The sequence below is a fragment of the Leptonychotes weddellii genome, chromosome 5, assembly GCF_054177405.1.
Source record: "Leptonychotes weddellii isolate Sample4059 chromosome 5, ASM5417740v2, whole genome shotgun sequence".
NCBI classification, from domain to species: Eukaryota; Metazoa; Chordata; class Mammalia; order Carnivora; family Phocidae; genus Leptonychotes; species Leptonychotes weddellii.
The window spans coordinates 151,613,392-151,634,562 of NC_138373.1; the positions used below are offsets into that span (position 1 = coordinate 151,613,392).

General features: G+C 48.5%; 1 protein-coding gene and 1 long non-coding RNA gene across 3 annotated transcripts in view; one reads left to right on the plus strand and one right to left on the minus strand.

The window, feature by feature from the left end:
- Positions 1-1,502: 1,502 nt before the first annotated feature.
- Positions 1,503-8,416, minus strand: LOC145721915 (uncharacterized). Of its 2 annotated transcripts, none has more exons than XR_014145939.1 (3): positions 8,039-8,416; positions 5,638-6,345; positions 1,503-2,604 (listed from the first exon to the last, which is right to left on the minus strand). It is a non-coding gene; the product is annotated as an uncharacterized LOC145721915 (long non-coding RNA). The 2 variants fall into 2 exon arrangements; XR_014145938.1 differs by lacking the exon at positions 8,039-8,416 and adding an exon at positions 7,725-7,984.
- TAB1 (TGF-beta activated kinase 1 (MAP3K7) binding protein 1) overlaps positions 7,901-21,171 on the plus strand; it is a 32,096-nt gene continuing 18,825 nt past the window's right edge. Inside the window, exon 1 of the mRNA XM_081822510.1 lies at positions 7,901-8,025. Coding sequence (XP_081678636.1) covers positions 7,993-8,025 — 33 coding nt within the window. The 5' untranslated portion in view covers positions 7,901-7,992. The remainder of the gene's footprint in view (positions 8,026-21,171) is intronic.

A 21,171-nucleotide genomic window follows, 5' to 3' on the forward strand; every position in this document is an offset into this window, starting at 1 on the left:
AAATCCCGTGAAAGTGATGGTAAAATTCTTTCATTTAACCGATGAAGCAAAGGAAGCTCAGAGAGGTTAAGCAACTCATCTAAGGCCACACAGTAAGTGGCAGAGCTGGAACCTGAACCAGGTCCCTGTGTGTCCAGAATTTGTGCACTCAATCACACTGCATATACTACCGTCTATAATGGTCAGACCCACAGGAGGTAGGAGGTAAGAAGTATCCGTTGAATGAATGGCTGAATGGGGTGACATACAGTTATAGCAGGGCTCCAGCAGAGATTCAGACACTGATCTTTTTTCCACAGCCCTCTGGGTGCTCAGGAAAGACACCTTTTGCCTTCTTTGTCAGCTCTTGACCATCTTCCAGCAAACTCCCCCTTCTCTGGGCTCCTGAAGCCTCGGGTAGGCAGCGGGGGCCTAGAGGAACCAGTAAAGGGGAGCTATGCAGGCCAGTTCCCACGGGGCACAGCACTCCCTTTAACCAGTGACTTTAGCTGGACCACTTTCCAGCTGCCCAGCTGACCCTTTCCTGGGACCATACTATCTGCTGTCTGAGAATCTTCTCACCCAACCCTCCCCCAAGAGTCAGGCCTGCCTTCCCTGGCTCCCCCTCCTTTTCCCCTCAAATCCTATCTTGCTGTCTGCTTCTCAGAGGACCCGAACTAACCGGGGGTAACGGTGACACATCCCAGGAGCGTGGTCATGAAGGCCCTGCACACAAAGGAATATGTATAAGTGCTGAGAGGAGCGCCTGGCACTTGGTAATTGCTCAGTGGAAGTTCACTCATTCACAGGCATTTACTCATGCCTGCTGTGTGCCCTGACGGCTGGGGTTGCGGAGATGAGTAAGACCTAGCCTCTGCTTTCAAAGAGGTCACAGCCTCTTGGAAGAGGTAAGCCGAAAACAGCCAAGAAATCAAGCGCACAATGTAGGGGTGGGGGGTGAGCATTCTGGAAATGATCTCAGGGGAGTAACTCAGGAGAAGCAAAAAGCTGCAAGCATGAGGATGCTCCGGTCTCTTTCCACCACGCACGATCTGTCCTGCATCCGGGAGTCACGGGAGTCCCTCAAATCCCAATGTGACTGCACCCTCCCCCAGCTGTCTGGCACCTGGAGGCCACCCGGACTCCTACTGAGGTTCACGCCCCGCCGCTGGGCCGGCCCCTGCCCCCTGCCCCAGTTTTGGCTCACCCTCACCAACACTCGGGCCAGATGGACCATCGCACCAGGCTTTATCTGGGCCACCTTCTTTCTCTACCGGCTCTTTGCTCCTGACAGGACCCCTGCCTGGAACACCCTTCCCTTCAGTGTCATGTGACCACCTCCTCCACATCTTTCAGGCATCAGGGGTCACTTCTTCCAGGAAGCCCTCCCTGATTTCCTAAGTCTGAGGTAAGTGGCCCTCGTCTGGGTCCCCTAGTCCCATCCTGGCACTTGTCACACTGCTCTGCTAGATCCTGGTTTCTCATCTGTTTCATCTGACTGTGAGCTGAGGACAGGGACCATGTTTGCACTTTTAAATTTTTTATTATGAAAGATCTCAAACATATACAGAAAAAGGACACAGCAGCACCAAGAAACCCTGTAAGCCCATCAGCCCAGGTTACACAGATTTTGTCCCACTGGCCCCAGCTCTCCCGTTTTCTTTTTTCTATTTGCTAAAATAAAGCAAATAATTCCCCTCCCCCTCTATACTTCATTGTGCTTCTCTAAGAAATTCAATAAATAGTTTTTAAACCCATAAATGACTGTTTGTTGCAGAGCTATCTGTAACAGCCCCCCAGTGGAAACAAGCTTATTAGCGAACATCTGGAAACGAGAGTGTATCCAGTCAAAGGACTAGGACACCTCCATTAAGATGATCAATATGAAGACCACGCAGCCACATGGCAAAACACTTGCACCAGGAAAAATCCAGAAAGGCAAAGAGCCGGGTGCCAGGTGGTTTCTGCGCTCTCCTTTGGCAGCCAGGGTTCACCGGCCTGGGGTCCCAGCCAGAACGGAGAAGGTGAAAAGGAAGGTGGGCGTGCAGATGGTGGGATACCCTTCAAAACACTCTTCAGCGTCCTTAGCGTCATCTTTCCAAGCTGCGATCTGCGAACCAGGGTCCCGGCAGCCACCGAGAAGCCGCACGAGGGACCGATGGAGCTGCCTGGAGCGCAAAAAGAGAAAGCCTCGCTGCAGACCCTATGACACGGGGCCTCTGCGACCTTCCGTGCCCAGCCCTCTCGGCCTCCGTGCTGCGCGGCTGGGTTTTCCTCTGCATTCTGGGGTTTGGAAGAGTCATGGTGCAGGGGCACTGAATGATCTGATGTTCTGGGCCATGTATACACTGCACAGCGCACTGGGACCCTGGTCCCTGCAGGTCAGCCCTTCCACCTGGGCTCTGGTGAGAGGGCCTGGAGCTCTCTCTGGCTGTTTAAGTGGTTATCAAGGTCAGTAGCTGTGGTATCTTTGCTCCTCCTCTGGCTTGTCGGATTGACTGCAAAGCCCCAGTGTGAACCACAAGGCTGTCCTGCGGAAAGCAGGATCCACGTCACAACCTGGTGCCCCGGCACTCTGTCCCCAGAGGAGAAGGGGAACTGTCCATAGCAGATTTCCCTGTCTCACTGATGTGGAGAACAAAGGCAAAAGGAATATAGAAAAAATTAAATTTCCTTTGCAGCCCATTGACAAGTACTTGGGACAGACAGAGTGACCTTCTTGAGCTGCCTCCCTGTAAATACTTTGCTGGAGGCAAAAGGCCACCTTAGCTGGACATTAGCCCAATCTCCAGGATCCTGTAAAAATCCCTTTGGAAACTTCCTTTCTTTCAACAACCCCCCCGCCCCAAGATAGACATTACCAATCATCCTCCAAGCATATGGCTCCCTGATATACATCTGAAGGGTCTCATGACTAAGGTTTTACTAGACGGTAGTAAATGACCTTTTTTAAACAACGGCTAGCCCCTCAAGGTCCTGAAAACCTTGCTTCCAAATTCCTTAGAGATTTACGCTATCCCTAACCCCCTCCTCCCAACTTGAAAGTCTATAATGGGCCACTCCTCATGACCCCAGTGCGGCTCTTTCTGCCCCCAGGTCCTGTCCCCAGGCTTTCATAAAACCACGTTTTTTGCACCAAAGATGTCTCAAGAATTCTTTCTTGGCCATCGGCTCCAGACCCCTCCAATACAGCAACATTCCAAAACTACATCACCTGGAAAACCAGACCAGAGGAATTTTGGAAGGAGGACCCACCACAGTGGATTATTTAGGTGGTCAGGTGTGGAAAGAGGAGTTGGGGTGGGGAGCGGAAGCCCCAAGTCATAGTCCCAGCTCCCCTCTAGTCACTTGGGGACCTGGGGACAGATGGCCTGTCCCCCAGCTGCCTCGTCTACCAACGTTCTACCAACGTATCTATTCAGCTCTGCCTCTTCAACCAATTAGGTGCCACACACATTTGCTGAGCTGTTTCTCTGGAGCCTGTGAGGAGACCAAGAGCTGAACTGCCACAGTTCCTACCCTCAGGAAGGCCTCTGCAAACAACAAATATAACTTTATTTATTTAGATTAAGATTTTATTTATTTATTTGACGGAGAGAGAGACAGCGAGAGAGGGAACACAAGCAGGGGGAGTGGGAGAGGGAGAAGCAGGCTCTCTGCTGAGCAGGGAGCCCGACGTGGAACTCGATCCCAGGACCCTGGGATCATGACCCGAGCCGAAGGCAGACGCTTAACGACTGAGCCCCCCAGGCGCCCCTTTTTAAATTTTTAAAAAAGGTTTTATTTATTTATTTGAGAGAGAGGGAGAAAGCACAAGCAGGGGGAGGGGCGGAGGGAGAGGGAGAAGCAGGCTGGGCGATGTAGGGCTCAATCCCAGGACCCTGGGATCATGACCTGAGCTGAAGGCAGATGCTTAATGACTGAGCCACCCAGGTGCCCCTATAAGTGTGATTTTATTTTTTTATTTATTTTATTTTATTTATTTATTTTTTTATACGTGTGATTTTAAACTGACTGAGGGAGCAATTCTTGGGATGTGAATAAAAAAAAAAAACAAAACACACAAAAAAACAGTTTCCGGGAAGGACTTTGATTTGATAGGAATCATGAAGAGTTCACCAGGTAGTCAAGTGGGAAAGGAGCTGCAAAGATGGGGGAAGGGAACCACGAGGTTGTCTGGGGGCCTTCAAGCAGTTAGCCCAGGCTGGGCAGTGAAGGGTGTTGGAGGGTCTGCTGACCTCGCAGGGCTGCCAGCAAAGGCCTTGGAGTCTATCACCAGGGTGTTTTTATCTACAAGAGCGGAAGACTTGTGACCACAAATGCGTGTGCATGGCGGGCAGCTCTTCCATTCTCCGTGGATAGCAACGGGGTGCCCTGTAATTCACTCCATTCTAACGGCACCCGGAGGTAGCACCAGACCCCCCAGGTTAAGGGCTGAATCCCATGAGACTGCTCCCTATTTCGGAAGTCTGTCGTATGTGGTGGGTCCCCAGGCCACCCCCACTTCTGTCTGATTTGACTACAAATCAGGGATCCTCATGACGCCCTCCTCAGGGTCCATGATTTTTTTGTATAAACAGCTCACAGAACTCAGGGAAAGAGTTACTTTGCTGATTTATTTAAAAAGGCTATTATAAAAGATACAAATGAACTGCCAGATGAATAGGTACATAGGGGGAAATCTGGAAGGGTCCACAGAGCGCAGGAGCTTCTGGGCCCATGGAGTTTGGGGTGTGCCACCATCCCAGCCTGTGGATGCATTCAGCACCCCAGAAGCTCTCCAAACCCCTTTGTTCAGGGTTTTGTGGAGGTTCCGTTACACAGGCATGATAGATTAAATCATTGGCAATTGGTGATTGACTCAATCCGACACCCCCTCCTCTCCGCCCCGCCAAGAAAGTGGGGGCGGGAGTGGCTGAAAGTTCTAACCCTCTAATCCCATGACTGGATCCTCTGGCAACCCGTCCCACCTGAAGTTACCTAGGGCCTTCCAGCCACCAGTCATCTCATAAACTCCAGGATGGCTGAAGGGGCTTTCGGTGAATAACAAAAGATGCCCCTATCACTTCCATAACTCGGAAAATTCCAAAGCCCTGCCAGAAGCTATGAGGATGACCAAATATTATATCAAAGGATGCTGGTGGAACCCCTATCATTCAAGGATTTGGAAGCCAAGGACCAGAGATGAAGACCAGATGTATATTTCTCATCATATCACAACATCACAGAGTCACTGGACCTGGATTCGAATCCAAACATCTACCTGTTGGGTGACTCGCTGAACTGGAGTTTCCTGTTTTATAAAATTAAGGATGATTGTAATACCAGGTTGGAGTGAGAAATACTATGATGAAAAAGCATCTGGCAAGTGTCTGGCATACAGAGGCACTCAGGGTACGTTTATTATCTTTAAAAAAAAATGAAACTGTGGGGCACCTGGGTGGCTCAGTCGTTAAGTGTCTGCCTTCGGCTCAGGTCATGATCCCGGGGTCCTGGGATCGAGCCCCGCATCGGGCTCCCTGCTCCATGGGAAGCCTGCTTCTCCCTCTCCCACTCCCCCTGCTTGTGTTCCCTCTCTCACCATGTCTCTGTCAAATAAATAAAATCTTTTTAAAAAAATGAAATTGTAATTTGAATGTAACAAACATCAGCACTTACCACAGGGCAGGTCTTTCCACGGCATCTCATTTAATCCTTGCAGTCTGCCAAGTAGATTGTCACCCCCATTTTACAGAGGACACTGAGGCTCAGGTGGCTTGTTCAAGGTCACAGAGGTGAAAGTATATGGGGTTGGGATTAGAATGGAGTGGGTTGGGCTCCAAATCTTGAATCCTTCCAGACTCTTCTTCCTCAAAAAACTGTCTGGCCCCTCCCAGTCCCCTTTGTGGCACTGACTCTTCATAAACTCCTAGTATCCAAGTCTCCATCCTTCTTTAGTGACGGAAACTATAGCTGGGCACACTGGAGCTTAGTCCAAAGCCTGCATTTCCTTACCTCCCTACAGCTAAATGTGGCCATAGGGCTAGTTAATAGCCAATGAGATGTAAGGAGAAACATCAGGTGGAACTTCTGGAAGTCTCCTTAAAAGGAAAGATTGCTTGCAAGTAAATGTTTAATAAAAAAAAAAAAAAAAGAGGAAGAGAAGTGCCATCTTCTTCCCCTCCTCCTTCCTTCCTGCTGGCTGAACTCAGACAAAATAACTGGAGTTCAAGCAGTCATCCTGGGCCACATGGAGCTATGCTGGCAGGACAAGATGGTGAGTTACCATCCTAGACCTAGATGGCCTCCATTCCCTCTTCCAAATCGTCAGCTCTTCTCTGGTAAGTCTTTTCTTCAGCATTTAAACAAGCTCAAGTTTCTCCCAACCTAAAAGAAAACACACTTAATTTCATGTTCCCTTCCCTCTCTCTTCCTCTGCACAGCCCACCAGCCGGGAATAACTGCCGATTCTCAAGGTCTCCATGTCCCCATATCCCAACCGTTCCTCAACTCACTGCATCTGGGTTTCTGTGCTACCTTCCTACCTGAACTGCCTGGGCCAAGGACCTCTGGATAGCTAAACCTAGTGGACTTTGTTCAGTAATCTTCTACCTAGAGCTGAAACTTGCCATTGCCTTCCTCACCCTGGGTTCTTTTTTTTTTTTTTTTAATATTTTATTTATTTATTTGACAGAGAAAGACGTAGCGAGAGCAGGAACACAAGCAGAGGGAGTGGGAAAGGGAGAAGCAGGCTTCCCCGCAGAGCAGAGAGCCCGATGTGGGACTCGATCCCAGGACCCTGGGATCATGACCTGAGCCGAAGGCAGTCGCTTAACCTACTGAGCCACCCTGGGTTCTATGTGCCTCTGCTCCCCGGCCTCTCCAGCCCCTCCTGCTCCTTCACTGGGTTCTTCTCTCGTCCGCTCCATCTCAGGACTGATCTTTTTCTTGCATGTGTTAAAAGCACCTAAACTCAACATGTCCAAGCTGAACTCAAGGTCATTCATTCCCTTCTCCCTCCCCCCAAGATTTTCTAGCTGTTCTTTCCAGAAATCTAGGAGAAGCTTTGACAAATCTCTTTCCACCATCAATCCCAACCAATCCATGAATCAAGCTCTGACAATTTCATCTCCTAAATAAAATCCATCGACTTGGCAGTGGCAGCAGACTCAAACTACTATCATCTCTTGCCTTGAGCTAACACAACAGTCCCTTAATTGATCTTCACTCCAATACTCCTAAACATCTGTTTTGGACATAGAAGTCAAAGGCATCTTTTACCAGTGGGATCATGTCGCTGGCTTGCTCAGAAGTCAACAACTTTCCTTTGTCCACCACATGAATTGCTCAACTCCAGCCTGGAGCAAGCAAGGTCAGAACTCAGCCCACAGCCCTTTATCTCACTTCCCCTCCACCTCTGTTCCAGCCTTCTGTGACACGCATGCTGCTTGAACCCACACTCACGCTCCCTTTTCTCGTGCCTGGGCACTAGCTGTCCCCCTCGGCCTGGCGTGCCCTCCACTCCCATGCCACATCCATAAATTTCTCTTCCTAGCATTTAGCCCATCTCGAAATGATTTATGTATGTAAACGATGTCCTCCCCAATTAAAACATGAGCTTTCTGAGGGTGTCTTGCTTGCTGCTTCACCCCATAGGGCCAGGCATGGCCACCCAATGAATATTTATCGAGTGAATGAATAATTCACCGGACCCCACGCCCAAAGTGTCCATAAAGAACGCAAATCCGGTGTCTTAGGAGCCCCACCTGAAAAGCATCCTGGAGAAAATGCGCAAATAAAATGGGCGAGAGGCAATCATATAGGGAGGCCCTCCCTTTTCCTCCCACCACAGAAAACTGCGGAAGACAGCGCCTGCGCAACACTCCTCTACGGCCCCATCCCACTTTGGCCGTGGGGTGGCGCTGTACGCGCGCTCCCTGGCGCCTGAACCTCCCGGCCGGCTTCAGACCGCTCTAGCCGCCCTTCTCGCCTGCTCTGCTGGGAGCGGGCGCACCCGCGGGGGGTCCCTCCAAGATGGCGGCGCAGAGGAGGAGCCTGCTGCAGAGTGTGAGGAACCGACCCGCTCTCCGGGCTGGGGGTTGGGAGCCCAAGGGGGGCCTGTCGGGTGCAGGCGCGGCTCCCTCTCCGCCGTTGGGCCGCCTCCTTCTCCCTGGCGAGGTGTGGCCGCCGCCCTCCCCTCTCCCGGGCCGGCCCCCCTCACTCCCGAGGCCGGGGGCGCGTGCGACCGCGCGAGGTCCGCGCGTGCGCGCTGCCGCCCGGTCGTCGGGGACTGGGATTCGCGGTCCAGCGACCCCGAGCGTCAAGGGCGCGTCGAGAGTGGGGAGCGTCCTGGAGCCGGAAGGGAACGTGGCGCGCTGCGGCGGAGCTAGCCGGGGTGGTGAGGCCACCCCGGGCAGCGAGCGGCCGTGGCATAATAACAGTTACAGCCACGGCAGCCGCTTGTGGACCGCTTGTCATCTCCCAGGTTTTCTGCCAGTTGCCTTACGTTGTAAGCTTAATTTATCTAACAGCCCCGGGAGGTAGGGTCTACAATTATTCCTGTTGGACGGGTGAGAAACGGAGGCACAGAGGGGTGGTCATTTGCCCGAGGCCACACAGCTAGTAAGTGGCAGAGTCAGGATTAAAGTCAGGCAGTCTGATTCCAGAAACCCTGTTAACCTCTTGGCGCTACGGGAAGGCGTGACCGGAGTGGCGGCCCGGGTTCTCGTCCTGGCTCTAACGCACTGTGCCTCCGTTTCCTTGACTCTTAAGGGGAGAGCAGGCAGTAGGAGGATTGTCCTGAGACTCACTCTTACCCCCTAGTCTGGACCCCCATGGGTTTGTCGCTGGTGTCTTACAGCCTCTGCATCCTCCTGACACACGTGCACATGGATGCGCACACATCTTGGCGCCATGAGCCTGTTCTGACCTGCCAGTGTAGGGTGTGGGACCCCTGGGTCCTCCCCAGATGGGGCAGTCTGTTGTGCTTGCCTGTGCACTTGTCTGCCTCCTGTACTTGTGATCTACAATGAACAGTATCGCCAGCACTTACCACCATTAGGTGCCAGGCACTCAATAAATATTTGTAAAAAAGCATTTGTAGACATGTCCAGGGCTTGGCCTTGGCCTTAAAGATACAGCAGACACTGGCCCTCCTGCCCTCGAGGGCCTTAAAGCATCAGAATTGGAGGCAGGGATGACCGTCAGTGCTGTATACTGATGACAAGCTTCGTGTAGACTTTCTTCTGAAATTGCTCTTCCACGACAGCAATTCCCAGGTTTCCCCAGTGGGGATTGCTCTCTTCCCCTCCACACCTTTAGCTGCCCTTTTATTTTACTAATGCTCTGCAGGTCAGCCTCGTCATCGAGTTAGGTAGGGCCGGCCCTTTGCTTTGTAAGCTTCCAAAGGGCAGGGCCCCTGTATAAATTTACTCATTGTAAAAATTCCAGAAATACAGGCTGGACTGTAGTGAATGCTGGAAGTGGTAACTGCTGTGGGCCGACTCGGCTTGCTGAGGGGAGTGGCTTCCAGCGTCCGTCTCTTCTGGATGTGATGGAGCCCAGGGGACTCGGGTTAGACAGAAGCTTTGCTAGCTCCAGAATGTGGTCCTGGGTGGAAATGGAATCTTTTCAAGACAGGACAATTAGCTTTAGGTGCATAGCATCATGACGAAAGGCAAGGGGATGGCAGTGATGTCCACACAAGGCCCCTCCCACCCTAAGGATGACCAGACGTCTCTGCCCACAGGGTGTCTGAGTGTCCAGGCAGCGTGTGTAGCTCACTGGCCTGCTCTCCACTGTGCTGAGTCTGGTAAGAGCAGCTCAAATATCAGCATTGAGCAGATGGCCATGAGGGTCCCTAGTCTGTGGTTGCAGGGCCTGGGGATACAAAGATAAAGAGGGTGGGTGCGCACCCTCACTGCATTTGCAGCGTGGGGGAAGGAGCCATCAACCACTAACAATGCATAAGGCACTCTGTCGTCAGTGTTGAGGGGTCGTGGGTGGCCTCATTTGACTGGGACAGTGGAGGCTTGCAGGAGGGATGGGGATTTGCTGACAACGTGGTGCTAGGAGGGTGTGCTGGGGCCAGATGGCAGAGCACTGAGGAGTTTCACCTTTGGTCCCTAGCCAGCATGGTACCTTAAAAGGTCTTTTGAAGAAAAGAAGAGCTTTTGAAGGTAGCTTGATGTGTTCAAGGGAACTTGGGCCCTTCGCAGCCTAACAAAAAGTACAAGTCCCATATGGACTTGGGCAAGTCACTTAACATCCCTGAACCTTGGTTCCCAACAGAAAGGACTCCCAGGAGTGTTGTTAGGATTAAATAAACTAACGCATTACTGTCCTAGCCCAGCCTGGTCACGGTCCAGCCATGAAGTTCCACGTTCAGTTCTGAGCATTCAGGTGTCACTGAGCACTTGCTATGTGGCAGATGCTGTGTAGGTACATGGGACACTTTCCTCATGAAGCCTCTGTTCTAATAAGGGAGACAGTCACAATGAGTAAATACAGATTGTAAACAATATAATATCTGTAGCATCAGTTGGTGCTGTGAGGAAGAATAGTCTGGATTCATAGAATGGTGGACGGGCTGTTTTAGAGTGGTAGGGGACGACCTCTCAACATTTGATGGGATGAAGTAGGGGGTTTGGGAGGGAGTATTCTGCTTGAGGGAATAGGGATGCAAAGGCTTTTGTGTTTGGGGAGCACCAAGGAGGCCAGCGTGGCTGGAGTAGAGTGCATTGGGGGGAGTGGGGGTAGCCAAGGTTCAAGGGACCTTTGTGGACCCTGGTGTGGACTTTGGATTCTACTCTGTGTGCTGTGAAACTCAGTGGTTTTTAGGAAGGGCTGTATTTTGGAGGAAGAGCTGATAGGATTTGCTGGTGGATCAGATGTGGGGTGCGTGACTGAGGAAGAAGAGTCAAGAAGGACTGCAAGGTTTTCAGTTGGAACAACAGCAGTGCCCTTTACTGAGATTAGGATCTCTGGAAGAGGAACACATTTGGGGCTGAGAGAATCAAGAGTTTGGTGTTGCCTATGCTATTCTGTACTTAATTATAAAAAGAAAATCAACTTGAAATTAATTTTTTAACTTAGAAATCTTGAGCAACTACATCTACAAGATCACAGGTGCTGGCTCTGTATTTTTTCTAATATATGTAGTAAATGCCCCCATTAAAATAAAAACATCCATGAGGCCATCACGTACAACCATCTCCTCCGCTGTCAGAATGTGGCCCAGCTGCTTCAGCCACAGTAAGTGCTCCACAATTATTAGTAGCCCCTTTAAGAATGTATTAGGACTATATTTGTGATGAAAACATAGAGAGCCTTTGATGAAAACCCTGCTGGGAGAGGTGGGGGCCAGGGGTTGAGCTGGTCCCAGAGGAGTGGGGAAGGAAAAGGGGGTCATTCAGAAGGACAGAGATGGCAGGAGGCACTGGGTATTTTAAGCTTTTTGGAGAGAAAGAACAGCTGCCCCCCCACCCCCACCCTGAGCCATCTTCCTGGGGGCATTATTCTCTCATTCTGAGCTTCCTTTTTGCCTCCAAGGAATTCGGGTGCTTTCAGCACAAAAACACTCAGCCTTTTCATACTATAATTTGATATTCAAGCTGTGGCCTGAACTTGGAACCATGCTTTGTCCACTTTTGCTGCCCAGGAGTTTGAGATGAATCTCTGTGGGGACTGTTACAGACTGTTATTCTGTGACATGGTCACATATGTGTATGAGGTTGCTAAAGGGTATGGGCATACGGAGGTTGTAACACCGGTCACCACTTCGGTTGCAACTGGATCGCTATCCATACTTTTCATACCAAAATATGAATTTTGGGAGCTCCCTCACACAATCAAGTCAAAATTAGGCTTTTTTTTTTTTTTTTTTTAAGATTTTATTTATTTCAGAGAGTGAATGAGAGAGAGAGCGAAGCAGGGGAGAGAGGCAGATGGAGAGGTAGAAGAAAGCTTCCCGCGGAGCAGGGAGCCCCATACGGGGCTCGATCCCAGGACCCTGAGATCATGACCCGAGCCGAAGAAGGCAGACACTCAACCGACTCGGCCACCCAGGCGCCCCAAAATTCGGCATTTTGAAGCAGCCTTCTTGCTTACCCTATTTTGTGTTCAATTTCTGAGAAATAATTTGGAACTCATCAGAGAAGGTGGTGCAGGCTCACTGTGGCGTGTATTTATGCAGCTCTGTGACGTGGCTATGTGAGCGCGAGGCGCCCCCTTCTCGGCTCCGGGTGCGGGTGCTGAGGTGCCCATCGCCACTGCTGCTGGCAGGCCTGGCATTTGTGGGCGTGGGAGGAAGTATGCATCAGTGCGTGCAGGGGTGAGGAAGGGGGTGGTTTGTGTGAATAGGAAATACATGACCTTTCTGAAAATTGTTCCAGAAATGTGGAGGAAGGAAGCAAGAGACTTGGCAGTGGGGTGGAATCAGCGGGGGAGGGTTGGTGTGGCTAATCCCCAATGGAGGGGAGAGAGCTGGGGCAGCAGGATGGCTGCTCACCCAGCCACAGCAGCGTCAGAGCGATTTCGGGGCCATTGCTGACGTCAGGGAAGACCGAGGACTCTCCCACTCCCGCCTGGGCAGAACCTCCTGGAATTCTCTGGCCACTTGCCACTGAACGTCTGAGGTGCTGTGGGGACTGCATTCTAAGCAGGGACTCCCACTGAAGGAGCACTCATAACTATATGAGAAATTGTCCATGTATCTTTGGATCCAAGACACCATTAATTATAAGGACCCGTCATTATTTTATATGCTACTAAGAAAGAAAACACTTTGCTAATTAACGTGTAACACATCAGCTTCAGATATTAAAAGATTGAGAATACACGTCTTGGAATCAGCAAAATAAGTAGCTAATTAACAGTACTAGGCTATAAGAGAACAACAACACAACAACAACAAAACAGGGACCCCTGGCTGGCTCAGTCAGAAGAGCGTGTGACTCTTGATTTCAGGGTCGTGAGTTTAAGCCCCACGTTGGGTGTAGAGATTGCTTAAATGAATAAACTTAACAAAAACCAAGAACCCAATACCAAACTATAGCATGAAAGTTGCCAAAACACCAGATGGTTTTTTGTCATGAACCACTAGGTTCACGACAGTATGTCTCGTGAACCACTAGGATGGATTTCTCAGGGAAGGGGCCCTGCAGCCTTGGGTGGTTATTTTCCCAGAGTGTGGGACACGTACAGTGAGAGGGTTTGGTGTATGCTGGCATAAAACTCATTGTTATATATCACACAGGTTATTTGCTTTTCAGCTCTCTTTCAAACTCTGATGAGATCAAGAGAGAATGTCCTGGTATGTCCTTAACACCTTTCTGATTCTTGCTAGTCTCCTCCCTGTTTTTGTTTTTGTTTTTAAGATTTTTTTTTTTTTAAGATTTTATTTATTTATTTGAGAGAGGGAGAATGAGAGACAGATAGCAAGAGAGGGAAGAGGGTCAGAGGGAGAAGCAGACCCCTTGCTGAGCAGGGAGCCGGATGTGGGACTCGATCCTGGGACTCCAGGATCATGACCTGAGCTGAAGGCAGTCGCTTAACCAACTGAGCCACCCAGGCGCCCAAGATTTTATTTTTAAGTAATCTCTACCCCCAGTGTGGAGCTTGAACTCACAACCCTGAGATCAAGAGTCACATACATGCTCCACCCACTGAGCCAGCCAGGTGTCCTAACGCCGCTGTTTCTTGGTTTGTTTTTTTTAAACAGAGAGAACAGGGCCCTGGCTCAGAGTCTAATGCAGGCAGTAGGTTCAGCTAGAATTTAATAATCTTGTTTTCATTTTTTATTATCTTCAAGATACAGCAAGTGATACTGGTTTTCTACTTATAATACCAAAAATGTTTACATTCAAAATGAAGTTGTTTGAGTAAAAGAAAATGTGGCAGTGTAAAGAAAAAATATGAAGGGGGTAATTCCTTGAAGATAGTGAACAGCTGGTTGAGGTTTGGGAAACATGGGCCTCTGGCGCTGGTTGGATCTGAGCAGGGCCTTTGGAGGTGGACAGGATTCGGAAAGACAAGGAAAGGGGAGGGAGGCCTTGTCTCACCATGGATACTTTTTAATATGATTTTGGGTAATTTTTTCTTATTTCTCCTTTATCTTAAGAGCCAGTCAAGTCCAATTGGCTAGGGACTTTAAGTTTAAAGAGTGTCAGTGTGAAATAAGTAGGACTTTGCTCAGCAAGTTTAATGTATATAAATAGTTGGTTTAAAGTGTGTGCCTGTTTCTGTGGCTGCACCTGTGGGGTCAGTAGCCTCCTTACTTGAGGTCCCCAAAATACATTTGGCCTTTCAAGTAGAGCAAACCTTTGGTAGAGGTGTTACTTCCCCCCTGTGCTGGTGTGGACTCCTCCTGCCAGAAGTAGGTTAGCTTCCCACGCTTGTTTGTTCTGGTCACAGTTTTTTAGAAACCATTTGGAACACTGTAGAGAAGGCCTTAGCTGTACAAGACAGACAGCTGAGTGAGATTGTTAATCTTCAAAGGGTAAGATTCAAAATTATGTCAACAGGCTGGAAGGCTGAGATGAAAGCATTAAGATATAATCCAGCTAATGTAAATTTAGGTTTAAAGAAATCCTCTATGGGAGTGTGGTTGGGGGAGACTGACTGGAGAGAACCTCAGAGGACAAAGACTTTGTGATTTTAGTTGACAGCAAGCGGGGATTTTCATGTGGAGGCTGGATGCCGATCTTTTCTTTAAGTGTATAAAGACTCTTGGTTTTTGTGTCTTGATTTTTCTATCCTACCACCCTACCGATTTCTTTTATTTGAGTTATTTTTAACATTAATTCTTGAGGTTTACTATCCTGTCAACTGCAAATAGAGATAATTGTACTTCTCCAATTCTTAAGCTCAGCTTCTTTTTTCTCTTACCTAATTGTGTGGGTTGACATCTCTAGTTCAATGTTCGGTAATGGAGAAGGTGGGCATCCTTGCTGTGTTTCTGATCTTAATGAGAATGCCTCTGGTGTTTCCCCACTAAGATGCTGGCATTAGTGCCGACTGAAGTACATATAATGGCATGTTAACTATCCATCGACTGCTGTTTTCTTGAGTGTTATTATTGGCAATGGACAAAGACTGTCCTTAAATAAACAGCACTGGAGTCCATACCCATTGATCTGAAAACCAGTTGCTAGTTAATCGAATATTATACAGTTGACCCTTGAACAACATGGGTTTGAACTGTGCAGATTTACTTATATGCAGATTTTTTTCTGTGAATACAGTACTGTATCGTGTATGTTGTTTTCTTCAGAATTTTCTCTTTTTTTTAAGATTTATTTATTCAAGAGAGAGGGAGCGAGTGCGTGAGAAGGTGTATGGAGGGAGGGGCAGGGGGAGAGCAGAAAGAGAATTTTGAGCAGACTCCACACTGAGCATGGAGCCCAACACAGGGCTTGATCCCAGGACCCTGACATCATGATCTGAGCCGAAACCAAGAGTCGGATGCTTAACCGACTGTGCCACCCAGGGGCCCCATTCCTTATGATTTTCTTTCTTTTTTTTTTTTTTTAAGATTTTATTTATTTATTTGACAGAGAGAAACACAGCGAGAGAGGGAACACAAACGGGGAGTGGGAGAGGGAGAAGCAGGCCTCCTGCTGAGCAGGGAGCCCGATGCGGGGCTCGATCCCAGGACCCCGGGATCATGACCTGAGCCGAAGGCAGACGCTTAACGACTGAGCCACCCAGGCGCCCCTCCTTATGATTTTCTTAATATTTTCCTTTTTCTAGCTAACTTTATCGTAAGAATTCGTTATATAATACATATGACATACAAAACATGTCAATTAATTGTTTATGTTATTGGTAAGGCTTCCAGTCACCAGTAGCCTATTTCAATAGTTAAGTTTTTGGGGAGTCAGAAGTTGCATGTGGACTTTAGACTGTGCAGGAGGTTGGTGCCCCAACCCCAGCGTTGTTCAAGAGTCAACTATATTTCCAAAATATTGCTAGCTCAACATTATGAAAATCAGATTTCAAAAAGAGCACTTAACATTGTAGAGGTGGCCAGGCACTAGTCATAAATATGGAAGAACAAGATGGTTGTAAGTAGATTGACCACTGTCATATAGTTTTTCGGATTTGGGAGGGCTTGCTCTTCCCACATGAGCTGAGTGTGGCTGCGGCGGTCCGGGCAGCATCAGCCCACTCCTGGTAGCAATGTCATGGGCGCCATCGGGAAATGCCCTCAGATGAGTTGTCCCTGTGCCCTGAAATGCGGACGCGGCCAGTTCCTCGGTCATCTGTTCCAGTTTGTTCCTTCCTTCCTTGTAAAAGACTCTTTCCTTAGTGTTTTTTGTAGCCTATCTCAATGTCAAGTGGGCCCGTAAGTTGCTTGGGTAATATTTATTTTTTGCTGGAAAGTATGAATTTGTTGGAAGGATTCGAGTCCCTGGAAGCCTGTCCCTGTCCCTTGTGGGAGGTGGGCAATGGCAGAGGAAGCACCCCGGTTGCAGCGCAGTGCAGGTTTTGCATCCAGGACGACACATTTGTATTGTTCATCTTCTGTCCGAGGACAAGTTCAGTCCGTCTTAATCTCATCTTTAATCACAGACAGTGATTAAGTTAATCACTTTCTATACTTTAGAAAGTGTAAACATCTGTTGCTGTGCTTTATTTTGAAAGATTTATTTATTCATTTGACAGAGAGAGAGCACACAAGCAGGGGGAGCAGTAGAGGGAGAGGGAGAAGCAGGCTCTCCACTGAGCAGGGAGCCCGATGCGGGGCTCGATCCCAGGACCCTTAACCGCGTAACCGACTGAGCCACCCAGGTGCCCCTTCTGCCGTGCTTTAGAATAGCTGTGATACTTTGGGGTGCTGAATATTGGTCTCTTGACCCATCTTTTCAGGAGGAGGACGTGGGACACACCTGACTAGGGAGATGCTGTTCATTGAAAAATAATTAATTCCTTGGCAGTGAACTCTTTTCAGTGGCATGGAAAGCCTTACCCTGTTCCCACCCAGGTACACATGTATGAACACCGTAGCAAGCCACTTTCCTCTCTGGTCACTGCAGAGGCCACGCTGGCCTTCTTGGACCTCCTTAAACCTCACACACTTACTTTTCCACTTCAGGGTCTTTGCAGATGCTGTTTCCTCTGCCTAGAAGGCTCCTTTCCCACTTTTCTGAAATGGTCACTGCTCCATAATCATTTGGGTCTGGCTCAGAGGTCGCCTCTTCTGACCATTTCATCTAAAAGAGCCCTCACCATCACTGTCTGTCCCCTTACCCTAATTATATATATTATATGGCACATATCCCTGTCTGAAATAGCTTTATTTATAGTATTACATGTTTGAGGTTTCTCTTTGACTAGAAAGGAGGCTTCAAACAAGGACCCTCAGTCATTTTCTGCACTGTGGCTCCAGCACCTAGAATGCCAGCCTTTTGTAAATGCCCAGTAAATGTTTATTGAATACGTGTTTGTATTAGTTGAATGTACTCTAATTGCATAATGTCATGTGAATTCCAAGACTTAATTAAGGTAGTTCGCATTTATATTAAGAGAGACATTGGGGCGCCTGGGTGGCTCAGTTGGTTAAGCGACTGCCTTCGGCTCAGGTCGTGATCCTGGAGTTCCGGGATCGGGTCCCGCATCGGGCTCCCTGCTCAGCGGGGAGCCTGCTTCTCCCTCTGACCCTCCCGCCTCTCATGTGCTCTCTCTCTCTCATTCTGTCTCAAATAAATAAAATCTTTAAAAAAAAAAAAAAAAAGAAAGAGACATTTATACTGCTTTCAAATGAGACAGGTCAGGATTCCAGCTAGAGGGGCGCCTGGGTGGCTCAGTCCGTTGAGTGTCTGCCTTCAGCTCAGGTCATGATCCCAGGGTCCTGGTATCAAACCCTACATCGGGCTCCTTGCTTAGCGGGGAGCCTGCTTCTCCCTCTCCCTCTGCCTGCTGCTCGTGTGCTCTCTCTCTCTCTCTCGCTCACTCTCTCAAATAAATAAATAAAATCTTTTTTTTTTTTTTAAGATTTTATTTATTTATTTGACAGACACAGTGAGAGAGGAAACACATGCCCTACATACCTGGTGTCCTCAGAAGCTGAGCAGAATTTCAGCTCTTGTTGCTGTTTCTTTTCCACGGCTAGGTTTCGGTCATATTTTCTGTTTTCGAAGGCTACTAATAGGCATTAGTGGTTTTTCAGACCTTGTGGTGACATCTTGTGAATAAGTCTTATAAAGAAGTAAGTAAGATTAGGGGCACCTGGGTGGCTCAGTCATTAACCGTCTGCCGTCGGCTCAGGTCATGATCCCAGGGTCCTGGGATTGGGCCCCACATCGGGCTCTCTGCTCGGTGCGAAGCCTGCTTCTCCCTCTCCCAGTCCCCCTGCTTGTGTTCCCTCTCTCGCTGTCTCTCTCTCTGTCAGATAAATAAATAAAATCTTAAAAAAAAAAAAAAAGACGTAAGTAAGATTAAAGACACACCATGTTGATGAATTGCAAGATTCAGCATGGTGAAGATGTCAGATCTCAAATTGATCTGTAAACAGTTCCAGTCAAAATCCCAGCAAGATTTTCTTGTAGATATAGACAAGCTAATTTTAAAATTTATAGAGAAAGCAAAGGAACTAGGATGACTGAAATAATTTTGAAAAAGAATGAAGTTAGAGGCAACCCACTACCCAATTGTATAATATAGATTATAAATAAAATGTAGATTTGATAATAGAGATTTTAAATATAGATTTATCAAGCTATGGTAATCAAGAGCATGGAATTGGTGGAGGGATGGACACATGGATCCATGGAACAGAGTGGAGGACAGAGATAGACCGACACAAGGACGGCCAGTTAATTTTTTTTTGAAAGAGGTGCAGAGATAATTTAATGGAGAAAGGGCAGTCTTTTCAACAAATGGTGTTGGAACAATTGGATATCCATATGTGAAACAAAAAAAAACCTTAGACCTAAACTTCCTGCCTTATACAGAGATTAACCCCAAATAGATCACAGGTCTGAATGTGAAACTGTGAAACTATCAGAAGAAAAACTTAGGTCTCTGTGGCTGGGGCCAGGCAGACAGTTATCAGAACACGAAAGCATGCACCATGAGAAAAAAAGCTGATAAAATGGATTTCGTCAAAACTAAAAACTCTTGGCCTGCAAAAGATACCAGTAAGCAAATAAAATAACAAGCTACAGGGGCACCTGGGTGGCTCAGTCGGTTAAGCTCTGACTCTTGGTTTCAGCTCAGGTCATGATCTCATGGGTTGTGGGATCGAGCCCTGAGTCGGGCTCCCCACTCAGTGGGGAGTCTGCTTAAAAGATTCTCTCCCTCTGCCCCTCCCCTGCTTGTTCTCTCTCTCTCTCTGAGTAAATAAATCTTGCAAAAAAAAAAAAAAAGGGAAGAAACAACAAGGTACGGGCTGGGAAAAAAAATATTTGCAAATCACATGTCCAACAAAGGGCTTTATCCAAAAACATAAAGAGCTCTCAGAACTCGACAGGTGAAAAAACAACCCAATTAAAAAATGGACATAAGAAAAAAAAATGGGCATAAGACTTAAAACAGACACTTCACCAAAGATGTGGCGATGGCAAAGAAGCACATGAAAAGATGCTTAACACCATTATTAGCCACCAGGGAAATGCAGATCAAAGCCCTGATGAGCTAGCACTACCCACTTCCTGGAATGTCTCCATTTAACAAAGGAGACCCTACAGTGGTGAGGATGTGGAGCCCCTGGAACTCTCCTTGTGCATTTATTGGCGGGAGTGCAAATGGTACACCACTTTGGGAAACAGTTGGCCATTTCTTACAAAATTAGACAGCCATCTCATCCCTCCTCTAGAGATGTGAAAGGTCATGTTCACACAAAAACCTGCCCATGACTGTTCATACCGGCTCTCCATAATTGCCCCAAACTAGAAATAGCCCAGATGCCCTTGAGTGGATGAGCGGATGGGCTTCTGCATCCATCTGATGGAAAACTCTGTGATGAGGGGACAAACTTGCTGTCACAGCAACTTGTGGTGGGTAGCTTTGAGGCATGGTGCTGAGTGAGAGGAGCCCGTCTCAAAGGGTTATGCCCTTCGAGACCTGGAGCGGAGTGGTGGGTGCCAGGGGCTGGGGAGGGGGAGTTAGTGTTCAATGGGGACGGAGTTTCAGTTTTACAAGATGGAAAGAGCCATGGGGATGGATGGTGAGGCTGGCTGCACAACACTGAATATTTAGTACCCCTGAACTATACCCTTAAAAACGGTTAAGATGGTGAATTTTGCTATGTGTGTTTTATCACAATAAAAAGAAAAAAAGTCATGTACTGCCTAATTTCACCGAAGATATTTTTTTTTTTTTAAGATTTTATTTATTTATTTGACAGAGAGACAGCGAGAGAGGGAACACAAGCAGGGGGAGTGGGAGAGGGAGAAACAGACTCACCACTGAGCAGGGAGCCCGACGCGGGGCTCGATCCCAGGACCCTGGGATCATGACCTGAGCTGAAGGCAGACGCTTTACGACTGAGCCACCCAGGTGCCCCTCACCAGAGATGTTACTGAGAAGACAACGTAGTGGCCTAGCACAGGGCTAGGGGAGGGTGTGGGTGACACAAGGGGTGACACAAGGGTCACAAGCTAACCACAGGCCTTTTACATACCTGACTGCAAAAGCCCATCGAAGTGGTTTTCACAGCCTTCTTTGAAGGCTCTGCTACCTTGTGAGCAATCGCACACAATAGCCATGCCTGTTTAATATTTCAGTGCAGCATCCGATGCAAACTTTGTCCTCCTTGCAGGTGACTTTTGATTCTCCCAGTTGTTTCGGTTTCCTGTAGTTCAGCCCGGTGGTCCTGGGAATGCCCCTGTGAACTGGGCTGACACTTGGGTAGGGGCGGCTCTGGGGAGGCTCTCAGTGAGAAGCAGTGGATTGCACCTGGGCCCTGTGTCAGAGTTGTTTCTGGGGCTTAAAAAATGCAGACGCTCAGAATGAACTGCGAGGAGATTTAGGCAGTTCAGAATCTGTGTTTGGGCCAGGCCTGGACAGCTGTGTGTGTGCGCCTGCGCGTGTGTAAGGTTCTAAGCTCCATGGTGATGATGCTGAGCAGTCTGGTTTGAGATCCATGGGGTAGAATGGCAGTCAGACACAGGCAGGCCGGAGTGAGGGAGCCGGGTGTAGTAGGAGTGCATGGGAGGGCTGTCAGTCAAGCCCCGGCTGGGGGTGGGGTGGTCTTCCTGAAGGAAGACTTCC